This window comes from Mus caroli, chromosome 14 (genome assembly GCF_900094665.2).
Source record: "Mus caroli chromosome 14, CAROLI_EIJ_v1.1, whole genome shotgun sequence".
NCBI lineage: Eukaryota > Metazoa > Chordata > Mammalia > Rodentia > Muridae > Mus > Mus caroli.
In genome coordinates this window covers 18,953,950-18,966,452 of record NC_034583.1, presented here as the reverse complement: position 1 = coordinate 18,966,452, position 12,503 = coordinate 18,953,950, and the positions used below count along the sequence as shown (strand labels likewise).

Here is a 12,503-nt window from a genome sequence, read left to right as displayed (position 1 = left end):
GTGAGTGCCAGGACAGCCAGAGCTACACAGAGAAACCCTGTCTCAAAAAACCAAAAAAAAAAAAAAAAAAAAAAAAAAAAAAAAAAAAAAAAAAAAGAACTAAAGGCACATTCAGAGATATTCCTGCTCTTCAGGGAAACAATTTCCCCCAAAACAGACTAAAGGCCAAGTATAACTGTTAGTTTTAACTGTCAATTTGAGACAATCTATAACCACCTAGGAAAAGAGAATCAGTGAATGATCCTCTATATTAGGTTGGCCTATGTCTGTGGGAGATTTTCTTGACTAGGTTAACTGAGGTGGAAAATCCCACCCACTGAGGATGAAACCATTCCCTAGGCAGGAGGTTCTGAACTGTCTGAGAGTGAAAAGAGCAGGCTGAGCAGGCTGTGGATACAAGTCATCAGTGTTTCATGCTACTCCCACCGTGACCTCTACAACAGTGGACTTATAACCTGGAACTACAGCTAATATAAGCCACATTCTCTCCTAGGTTGTTTGTGTCAGCATATTTTATCACAGCAATAGAAGCAAAGATATCTACCTATTGTATACAACATATATCAAAATACAGCCACATAAAGTCTGTCTGTCTTTCATCATCACCATCATCATTATTATTATTATTCTGGTTTTGTGAAACAGTGCTTTTCTGTACAGCCCTGACTCTCCTGGAACTAGCTCTGTAGACTAGGCTGGCTTCAAAATCAGAAATCCACCTTCCTCTACCTCCTGAGTGCTGGGATTAAAGGTTTGTGCCATCACTGTCCCACCACATGAAGTCTTTCTACTAAGGAAAAACAAACTGTGATGCTTGATCCAAATCCCTATGCCTATTATGTTCTACAGTACAGCTGTTCTAGCCTAGCTACAAACTTAAAAATTGTAACTTTCAGTATGATCACTTTAGAGTCAAACTACACTAGTTTTTAAATGTAGGGATTTTTTGTTGAAAGCCATTCTTTTTAATTAAAATTTTATTTTTATTTATGTGTATATGTGTGGGTGTCCACAGAGACCAGAAAAGGGCTGCAGATCCCCTGGAGTTGGTTATAGGTGCTTGTAAGTGGTCCAATATGGGTGCTCAGAACAGAACTTGTGTCCTCTGTAACAGCAGCAAATGCTCTTAACTACTGAGCCATCTCTCCATCCTCCAAACTACTTCTTACCTTATCTGGCGTTAGAATAGGAAGTTTCCTTTTTTCATTTAATTTATGAAAACAGAATATATTTAGGTTAGAAGCAGTAAGGACTAGATGTTGCTACATTTTACTTATTGACTCATTAAAAAAAAAAAACCTGCAGGTTTTTATGGGTTATAAGAATATTACAATTTGTTTATTTTCTCCCTTATTCTAAAAGTATAGAGACAGCAAAAACTCAATAATTAAAATTTATGGAATATGGTGGCTGGAAAGGTGGCTCAGCAGTTAAGAGCACCTCTTCCAGAGGTCCTGAGTTCAATTTCCAGCAAACCACATAGTGGCTCACAACCCTGTGTAATGGAATTTGATGCCCTCTCCTGACATACAGATCTATATGCACACAGAACACTCATACATGAAATAAATAAATAAATAAATAAAAACTTTAATTACAGAACACCTTTAATCTCAGCACCCAGGAGACAGGCAGGTGGATTTCTGTGAACACAAGGCCAGTAAGGTCTGAACAGCAAGTTCCAGAGCAACCAGAATTACATACACAGTCAGACCCTGTCTGTAAATAAATAAATAATACAAATGGGACAAGTGTCTATAATAAAAAAACCTCAGGCAAACATAAAATCTCAGATATAATTAAGTTTCATTATCTCGACAGGGTCCTATGTAGCCTAGGCTGGCCTCAATTTCCAGATTTTTCTATCTCCATCTCTGAAATGTTCAGACTACAGGTAGGCACCATTAAGTCCAGCTCTCGATTCTTCAGTCATAACAACATAAAACACTTTAATACTGCACATCAAAATTACCTTCTGAAAGTAGCCTCTTTTAAGAGTTTTATCTCGAACTTGTCGAAAATACACATATCCATAAAAATATGCAGGATCTTTCTATGAAAGAAGACAAAAAAAGTATGTGTGTTTGTATGTATGTACATACATATGTATGTGTGTATACATATGTATACAGAGATATCCTTTAACAGTAACACTGGGCTTCTTTAGTAACTCAAGTCAATATATAAGCAATATACAAAAGTTAGTGATACCTTCCTACCAACAAACAGCAACCAGAAGAAAAAATAACCTTCAACTTGCCCAGAAATGCTACAGCCTAAGAACTAAAGGTGGGATTTTTCCCTAGGAACTCATCGGCTTATGTTCTTAATTCACATCTAGACTTGCAAATTGAAATCAGAAAACCATTAAATTCAGAATTTTCTCTGATGCTACATAGTTTCCTTAAAATTTGCAGTAAATAGCTCTAAGTTATAATAAAATCTGAGGTACTGGCACAGGGGAGACCACTTAAATATGATGGTATTTATTATATATCGGTTCCCCACCCGCCCATCCCAACAGATCACGGCCAAGTAAAGCACCTGGCCATGCTAGTCAGTTTTTACAATGTATAATGGCAGCATTTCCAGAACAGTAACTTTAGAGTCAATTCCACTCCTATGTTGAATCCTCATCACTTACTTAAGAAACCCAGCTAGATCATAAAGTAACCCCACAGGCAAACAACACTGAAAAGTTATCAAAGGTGACTGAGTACGCTGGCTCTAAAGGAACAAGTGCCAGGGCTTCCTCTCACATGGATGCTTTCCCACCTTTAAGTAAACTGGTAAATCTTTGTCAAATTCATCAAGAAGACAGTGTAGTGACACCCTTCTCCCAGAAGACTGGCGGAATCTAAAACAAAACTGGGTATCTCCAAGACAACCTAACAAAAAGAAAAGGAAGTCAGGATGGCTTCACGTGACATTTATCCAGTTTCATCAATATCTTAGTGAAGGAACCTTATAATTTTTACCTATTTCTTCATGTTTTAGAGAGGAAAAAAAAAAGCCTAAAAATTCTAGGACATAGTGGTGCATATCTTTAATCTCAGTGCTTAAAGGCAAGTAGATCTCTGGAGTCTGAAGCCAGCCTGGTCTACATAATGAGTTCTAGAATAGCCAGAGCTACAGAGTGAGACCCTGTCTAGAAAAGAATAAAATAGAGAAATTCTGGCCTTGCTGCAGGCCACCTTGCTAGTTAGAGGTAAACTCCATCTTTTTGTTTGTTTGTTTGTTTTTCAAGACAGGGTTTCTCTGTATAGCCCTGGCTGTCCTGGAACTCACTTTGTAGACCAGGCTGGCCTCTAACTCAGAAATCCGCCTGCCTCTGCCTCCCAAGTGCTGGGATTAAAGGCGGACGCCACCACGCCTGGCGGTAAACTCCATCTTGATTCCCAAGTCTTTTCACAGTTTCCTACTTCTCTTTCCAACGCCATTCTTTTTTCTTTTAATTTGTCTGCATATGATGTTGTCTTACATATATAAACAAGTGAAGTCTCCCTCCCTCTCTCTCTCTCTCTCTCTCTCTCTCACACACACACACACACACACACACAAACACCCCTACAACTACTTCTTGTTTCAATCTACAGCTTTATAAACTTTCTCTGCTTTGTTATTGAGACAGCGTCTCACTATGTGGCCCTAGATATCCTGAATTCTCTATATAGACCAGGCTAATTTTGAACTCAGTGACTCCCCTTGCCTCCATCTCCCAAGTGCTGAGATTAAAGGCATGTGCCACCATACTCAACTATATAAATTTTTTAAAAATCTTTTTGATATAGAGTTGTTCCAGGGTATTTGACCACACTGTGAACCTTGAGACTGCTGTTTACTGAAAAAATCTGTTTCTAGTTGTGGTGGCTCAGCCTTAGCACACATCTTTAATCCCAACCAGTGAAGGTAAAGTTAGTTTGTAGAAGGAAGCATCCATGTTTGAAAGTGATGTTTAATGGAGTAGCAGACAAAGTGATGAATCAGAGAAAGATTTGACAGAATAGGATATGTTCAATTCTCATGAGAAGAGAGGAGAGGAAAGCTACTTGAGGGGCAGTGCAAAGAGAGAGGAGGCAGCTTTATCAGGAGAGTTTTACAGAGACAGGGTGAAGCAAGAACAAGCTAGACACAGGTGAGGACAGAATGAGCCAGAGAATGAGAAGGAGCCAGAAAATTAGAACATATTGCCAGAGTTAGCATGAGGTCAAGCAGAGCAATTCAGTCAGAGGTTAAGAGAAGTCAGATTTGAATCAGTCAGCTTGGAGACAAGTTTGAGCCAGAACAGCTGAATTGACCAGCCAGCAAGAGTTCAGAAAGTACAAGAAAGAAAGGATGAGCTTATTCAGCAGTAAGTCTCAGAGCCTGAAAATGTTCTAGGTCTAGATAAGATTGTACAGAGGCTAGAAACTTCCAAGACTAGAGCTAGGTTAGCAGACTGAGACAGTAAGCCTCCCAGACAACCATTATATTGGGAGAATAAAAGCTACATTTACATAGGGTCTCATGTAGCTCAGGCTGGCCTCAAACTTGCTAAGCAGCCTTGAACTTCTGGCCCTCCTGTCTGTCTCTCCGTCCCTCCCTGGTGCTGAGATCATAGTCATGCCATCATGTTACATAGTGAAGGGCACTAAAGATAGTTATTCCTGTGTGCCAGTAAGCACTACCCCACTAAACTACACACCAGTTTCCAAATGTATCAACTTTTAAAAGAAGACAAGGCTGTAATGTTTTAGGATACATGGACTAGTGATTAGAAATAAAAATAATGAAAAATATAAAAGCCCTTATTTTAACAATCAGTGGTTACACTTGGAGGAGGGAGGGGAAGAGGCTTGAGGGGGGCTTTAAGGTGCTAGCAATGTTCTACTAACTGGTCCTGAGTGTATTTTTCATTTCACAATGAGAAGGCCCTTTAATAACACATACCATATAAGATTCAGTAAGAGTCCATAATCAACTTACCATCTTAATCATCTGAAGTAACAATTAATTTTCAACTTTAATCATTTCAGCAAGTCTCTTGAAATGCAAATTTTAATTAAATTTGTCAGGCAATAATTACTTTAAAAAACTATTAGTACTCTAAAAATTAGCTTACTAAAACATGCAAGCTGGTAAAACAGCTAATCCGGGTAAAAGTGTTTTCTACTCAAATCTGATGAACTGAGTTCAACTCCCAGAACCCGTAGATGAAATAGAGAACTGACACCTGACACTTGTCCTCTGGCCTCCACACATGCATGGCAGCACACTGGCACATGTGCACCAACATGCATGTGTGTGTACATGTATACACAAAGTAATAATTTTTATTAATTATGTTATCAAATTTTAAATACTTGCAGTAACATCACTTAGATTTTTCCCCAGGTAATAGGTTAGAATTAATATAATAATGACCAAAATTTTTATCATCATACATGTAATTACTTTTATTTCCTTCTTATATGACATTCACAACAGGAAACAGAAACTTCACAATCTGTTCAACCTTTTTAAAAGCCAAATTATTAAGTATACCTAATGGCAATAATAGACACTAATATTTCTTTGCTTTAAGAGAGAAAAAATGAAAGAAACTGAGTTTCTTTGTGTTTTGAAACAAAGTTTAGACTAGAACTCACCATGCAATCAAGGCTGGTATCAAACTCAAAATCCTCCTGCCTCAGTCTCCTGAGCTCTAGGATTACAAGTATATACCACACACCCAGATCTAGTTTTGCTTACCTATTTAAGCAGAGAAAAATGCTCTGTGATGTGGTCTAGTATTGTTTTAGTTAAACATATATCAATGACTTAGATTTTCTCTTTAGAAAATGCTACAGTTTGAATATACAGTGTTCCCACAAAGGGTTCATTTATTAGCAAGCTACATCCTCAGCTGATGACACTGTTTTTGGAGGTTCTGAAAACTGTGGAAGATAGAGCCTAACTTGAAGAAGCAGGTCACTGGGGCACGTCCCTGAGAACATCTTTGCACTGTGTTTCTTTCTGCTGTGCTCTCTGCTCTCTCTCTGTAGTCATGAAATGAGCTACTCCATCAGACTGAGCTGTATTTTATGAGTAAATCCCAGCACTTGGGAGGCAGAGGCAGGTGGATTTCTGAGTTCAAGGCCAGCCTGGTCTACAGAGTGAGTTCCAGGACAGCCAAGGCTGTACAGAAAAACGCTGTCTCGAAACAACAACAACAAAAGACTATTTCTACATTATCACAAACATGGGTATGGTGTGGCTCAGAATACATGTGACTATGATAAAACTTCAAGACTAGCCCTCTGCAAAGCATACTGGTACATGCTTGTAACCCCAGAACTAGGAAGATGGAAAGAATATCACCAAGTCTCCAAGCGAGCCTGATGACCATCACAACAACAGCAACCAAAAAGCAAAGGATGAAGGCTCTACTCTGCATCCTTCCAATCTCTGCACTCACCCCCCTTGCTGTGACTACTGTGGCTAAGATGGAGTTGCTCAGAGACAGTACTTTAGGTCAGATCTTCTCAGGTGCAGAAGTACAGACACATACAAGCACAAACCTAAGGAAGTGCACAGTGCAGAAGTTCAGAAATATGGAAATGTACAAGTGTAGAAGTGTGCAAGGGAGAAGTACAGAAATGTAGCAGTGGAGAGGACGTGTAGACGTGTATTACTGTAGCTTCTGCACTAACACCAGTTCATAAACTGGCTACTGGTGTGTGACCAAATAAATATGTAAGTTGAATACACTGAAAAGCTTTTCTGGCAACCTGATATTAGTGTGACAAATTTATAGTTTTGTTTTACTAATATTTTTTAAATTTCATTTTTTTCTAATATTTTCTTTAGCATCTATTTTACAAAAGTATTGGTCCATACAGACATTTAAAAATCAAAAACGGGGCTGAAGAGATGGCTCAGTGGTTAAGAGCACCAACTGCTCTTCCAAAGGTCCTGAGTTCAAATCCCAGCAACCACATCCATCTCACAACCATCTGTAAGATCCGATGCCCTCTTCTGGTGTGTCTGAAGACAGCAACAGCACACTCATATACGTTAAATAAATAAATCTTTAAAAAAATCAAAAACATTTGCTTCAGCACAGATAGCTTAAGGAGTATACAGTATATTACAATGTCCTTGCTGTTTGACACAAATATTGTCTGCAAGCCAAGTATACCCACAAGGTCTGTTCTTCCTTGAATTAATGCTACTTAAAATTCTCTCTACTGAGCCTGTGTCTTCTCCCTTGACATATTGAAAATATGAAGATTATTGTTCTTGAGTACCCAACATAGCTTAGGCTGAAGGAACACCTACATTCAGTTGGTGATAAAGGTAAATAATGAGGTAAAAGTCTGGCTGTGTGGCTGATAAGAACACACTCTAAATTCATATTCAGAAAAAAAAACACATGAAACAGAAACAAGGACCAGCCCAAGTTTTCTTCTAAATTCATGAAGATCTAAGGTGTGTACAAGCAGAGGGTTGTAAGCTGGCAAACTATTTCACTGTGAATTGTAAAAAACATTTTCTTCTGTTCAGTTTTCAAACAGTCTAGAATGATATCTACTTTGTATGTGTGGGGGGGGGGGATGTAACACAGGAAGGAAGCCCTAATTTATGACTCTTTCCTAAAGTCTGCTCTTTTGTGCCACGATTTCCTTCCACAGCAATAAAAGCTATTTTAGAAATTTTAAGTCAAAGTTGGCAGAGTAATTATAACTTCCATTTGGAGGATAGAGAGGAAAAACAGTGGTTTGGATAGCCACCAGAGCTCTGAAATGCTCTCCACACCAGGTTCATCTGTCAGACCATCAAGGTCTGCTTTTCAAGATCTTTTGTCAATTTCACTATGTCCCAACCAGGGTTTGGGTAAAATGAATTATAATTCATTTATAGTCAGTTTATTTAAAAGACACTTTTTAAAAAATCTGTAGGTCATTCATATGCCTAAAATATTAGAATTTTTATTTCTATAGATTTATGCTGGGAATTGGTTCTAAGGCTTTGTCTTATTTCAGCTCCAAAAAGCTGCACGTCCAGACCTGAGGGCCCTGCCCCAAGCTGGGTTTGGCTGATAATAAAGAACTGCCATACAGCCAATGGCTGGGCAGTAAGACAAGGGCCTGGGAGAGAGAGAGAGAGAGAATCACCAGGACTTGGAGGGAGAAGGATCCGATGTTGGAGCTGCAGGAAAGAAAGCAACCAGCCAAGTAAGAATTCAGGAAAATGGGGGCTGGTGAGATGGCTCAGCCATTAAGAGTGCCGACTATTCTTCCAAAGGTGTTGAGTTCAAATCCCAGCAACCACATGGGGACTCACACCATCTATAACAAAATCTGATGCCCTCTTCTGGAGTGTCTGAAGACAGCTACAGTGTACTTACATATAATAAATAAATAAATAACTCTTTAAAAAAACAAAAAAGAATTTGGGAAAACGGCCCTAGTGACCACTTCTCTGATTGGGTCTGGGGTAGCAGAGATGAAACGCTGAGTCAGGAAAGTTGGAGGGAGACTGTATGCAGAGGATTAGAAAGGCCCAGCCTTTGAACTAGTCAAGGCATATCAAAATTAGCTGGTGTATGTGTCTTTCATTCACATATCCAGAGAGCTCTTGGGTTCTCTTGCACTTGTGACCCACCAAGATACAAAGCAGTTTAACTAATTCACTGTTACAGATTTACTTTGGAGTTTAAATGTATAAAAACAAAATGACCTACACAAATACTATTAAATAATTTATTAAAGAGGCTATCAAGTGCCAGATGTAAGTCATTAATTCCAGCACTTAGGAGGCAGAGGCAAAAGGATCTCTGGGAGTTCAAGGCCAGCCTGGTCTACACAGTGAGTTCCAAGATAGCCAGGGATATGTAGTTAAAGCCCTATCTCTAAATAAACAAACAAATACCCCAAACCCTCCAAACCCAAACCAAACCAAACCAACAAAACAAACAAGCAAAAAGGCTCTCAGGTCGCTCAGTGATAAAGAGATCTTTCCCGGCATGCTCAAGGTCAAGGTTTTAGTTCCCAGTACTACAAATAAATTAATTAATTAATTTTTTTAAAGGCTGTCAAAATAAAATGAAATTAACTTTTAACCTTGTTTGGAGGAGAAGGGAAGTTTTTCCCCTAGTCTCTGGGGTTCAGTAGCTAGGATCTGTGTATTAAATTGAGCAATAACAATAAAATATTAAAATTAAAAACACTTATCCAGGCATAGTGGTACACCTTTAATCCTAGCACTTTGGAGGCAGAGGCAAATGGATTTTTATTTTTGAGTTTGAAGCCAGCCTAGTCTACAAAGTGAATCTAAGGACAGTCAGAGTAGTTTCAGAGAAACTCTGTCTAAAAAAAAAAAAAAAAACTGGTGGTGGGAGTGGAGGGTAGGGGGCAATAGAAAAGACTTATTTTATTTTATGTTTCTGAAAATTTTACAGAAAATGCTAACACCCAAAGGGAGCTAGATCTGGAAACTTGTACACAATTTTAAAAGGTTAAATTGCAGAAACATGTCCAAACACATTAAAAAGTTTAGCCTTCCGCCGGGCGTGGGGGCGCACGCCTTTAATCCCAGCACTCGGGAGGCAGAGGCAGGCGGATTTCTGAGTTCGAGGCCAGCCTGGTCTACAAAGTGAGCTCCAGGACAGCCAGAGCTATAAAGAGAAACCCTGTCTCAAAAAAAAAAAAAGTTTAGCCTTTTAGACTTAGTAAACTGTAGGAAGGTAAACATATATGGAAAACTACAGAAGTTATTTACAAAAGTTTGTTTATCTAGCCAGAGGTTAGAATCTTGGGCCAGCGAGGCACTTGTTGCACAAGCCAGGAAATTGACCCGTGAAACCCACTCTCATGGCAAGAAGAATCAATTCTATGAAATGCTATGCTGACCAGGCCAGCCATGGCATGTGCAACCATACACACACACACACACACACACACACACACACACACACACACACACACGGTGGGGGTGGGTGGGAGGGTTCTTTGACAGCCAGTTATCATTATGGACCAAACCATTAAAGGTTCTAATCAGTTCAGATCAGAACAAAGACCTACTGGACTTGATTGAGAACAATCTCTAATTAGTAAGAAACTAATTTTCTTTCATATCTTTCACCAAAGTAGCAGAGTGGTGCAGAGGAAGCATGCTGGGCCTATATCTTTCACCAAGGCTCAGCTACACATATAAAGGAAGGGGTATTTATACAAGTACTTATACAGAAAGGAAAGTTATAATAATCTGTCAAATCTCTCAAATCAGATTAGCTGACATAAATTATCAGGACACTAGAGATAAGCACAAAAGGAAAGAAAACTGGAGTAACCCTGCTTCAAGGCTTTGTGTGTGGCCTGAGAAGCCAAGTGCTCTGGTCACTGTAAGTTTATAAAGCTGTCTTGAAAGTAAAATACAGAGGTAGCCTGAGAGGTATCAATGGCTAAGACCACACAAGCACAGCTCATAGGAACTAGAGAAAGCAAGCTCAAGAAGAGCCAAACGAGTACAGGGATCTATAAACGAAGCTCTATTTCAGAGCTTTACCTGACGAGGTGACTCGGGTGAACAACTGGAAATAACTGATGGTAGTCTTTCACCACTATATTCTTGCTGGTTTGTGAGTTTTTAGAAAAGTTGGAGCTAGAGAGATGGCTCAGTGGTTAGAGTTTGTAGCGACCCATAGTGGCTCTTAACTGCTTCTGACTTCAGCTCCAGGAGGATCTGATGACCTATGCTGGCTTCTGAGAGCGCTACACTCATGTGCACACAAACCCACATTCATATACACACATCATGTAAAAAAAATTATTTTTACTGCTTTCGTACAGTTCCAGGCAAATTCTTATGTTTTGAGCTGAAAATAAACTATACACTATAAGTTACCAAATAAACTATCTTGTGTTTATTTTAAGAATGTATTGTTCTTTTTATATTTTACCTTATCACACTGTACCAGTGACCTTAAGAGCTAAACAAAGTGAAATCAGTAACGACAGGACTAGGCTGAATTCATTAAGGAAACTCAGAATCAATGAAGTGCTGAGCTAAAACTGAGCATGCAATCTTAACATGCCCTGCTGGCTACCTGTCGTGTATGAAAACTATAAACCACATGATATTCAATGTACAAGATTCAAGAGAAACAGCAGCTTATGATAAATGGTTACCTGAATTTGAGTCTGGAAAAGACAAGTAGCAAATATTGGTTTTCTGAAAGAGAAAAGCAGAGCCGTCGGTGCCGGCACACACACACCCCACGAGGAACAGCATAGGTGACAGACAGCAGACTGCACAGACAGACAGACAGACAGACAGACAGAGAGACAGACGTGCTTACTTACTTCTTTATCAGTAAGTTTGGAATGCTGAGGATATATCACCTGGAAGAAAGAAGTTAAATCACGTTAGCATATGATGGCTATGCCGAAAATTCTAGTTGGCTATGGCCAAAAAGTTTTTTAGAAATCATAGTTGGGGCTGTGGTGTCATCTGTAGTCACAGATACTTGTAAAGCTATATCAAGAGACTACCTTGAGTCTCATAGTTCAAGGCCAGCCCAGAAAACATGGTGAAACTCTAAAAAATAACATAATTTTTTTTTTAGTAATAAAACAAGGAAGAAGTTAAGAGAACTAAGTAGAAGTTACATTAGCTTTAAAAATTACATCAAAATTAGCTCTAAGACTGGTGAAACCTAAACTTATTCCCTTTTTCTGTTTGAAACTTAAAATCTAAGGAAAACATAAATCTATATTTTCAACTCATACTTGTTCAAGATATAATACTTTTCAGGCGATTACATGAGTACTATACATCAAATACTTAGAGGAAAATGACAAGGAAACATTTACCTAAAATTTTAAAAATTTCTACCATACAGCCTATGGTAACCACCCCTCCCTGCCCCCATTCCTTTAAATAACTGTCTTTCCCTGCACCTGCAGTGACCACGGAATCCTCTGAGGGAAAACAGCTGCCTCTGTAATGGAAGAAGCTCTGGGCCAAAGCAGCTCCTGCCAGAGTCAGCAACAGCCAGCAGAGGTCTAAGGCATCATCCTGCAGACCAGTCCACTCCCCTGAGTGGCTAAAAAGTAGGTCTAGCAGGGTGTGGTGGCAAAGAGTTTATAATCTCAGCACACATGAGCTGAGGCAGGAAGATCACCATGGGTCTGAGATTAGCCTGGGCAGCACAGTGTGAATTTCAGGGCAGCCTGGGCTACAACACAACTCTTGTCTCAAAAACATTCTAAAAAGAGAAGCAAACCTCCCGCCTCTCCTCCAGAAAGTGAGTACTCAACACTTTCTAAACGTGCCTGCTGCTGTTGTGGGTGTTGCTGGTGTTGGTTTTGGTGAAGGAGAGGGGTTATTTGTTGTTGCTGTTGCTGGTGTTGGTTTTGGTGAAGGAGAGGGGTTATTTGTTGTTGCTGTTGCTGGTGTTGGTTTTGGTGTAGGAGAGGGGTTATTTGTTGTTGCTGGTGTTGGTTTTGGTGTAGGAGAGGGGTTATTTGTTGTTGTTGTTG

General features: G+C 39.3%; 1 protein-coding gene across 2 annotated transcripts in view; it reads right to left on the bottom strand.

The window, feature by feature from the left end:
• Positions 1-12,503, bottom strand: part of Dennd6a (DENN domain containing 6A) — a 53,962-nt gene that overhangs the window by 29,372 nt on the left and 12,087 nt on the right. For both annotated transcript variants that reach the window (XM_021181499.1, XM_029469006.1), the window contains exons 2-5: positions 11,325-11,363; positions 11,151-11,193; positions 2,776-2,888; positions 1,973-2,053 (exon numbers count right to left, since the gene is read on the bottom strand). In XM_021181499.1, coding sequence (XP_021037158.1) covers positions 1,973-2,053; positions 2,776-2,888; positions 11,151-11,193; positions 11,325-11,363 — 276 coding nt within the window. The remainder of the gene's footprint in view (positions 1-1,972; positions 2,054-2,775; positions 2,889-11,150; positions 11,194-11,324; positions 11,364-12,503) is intronic.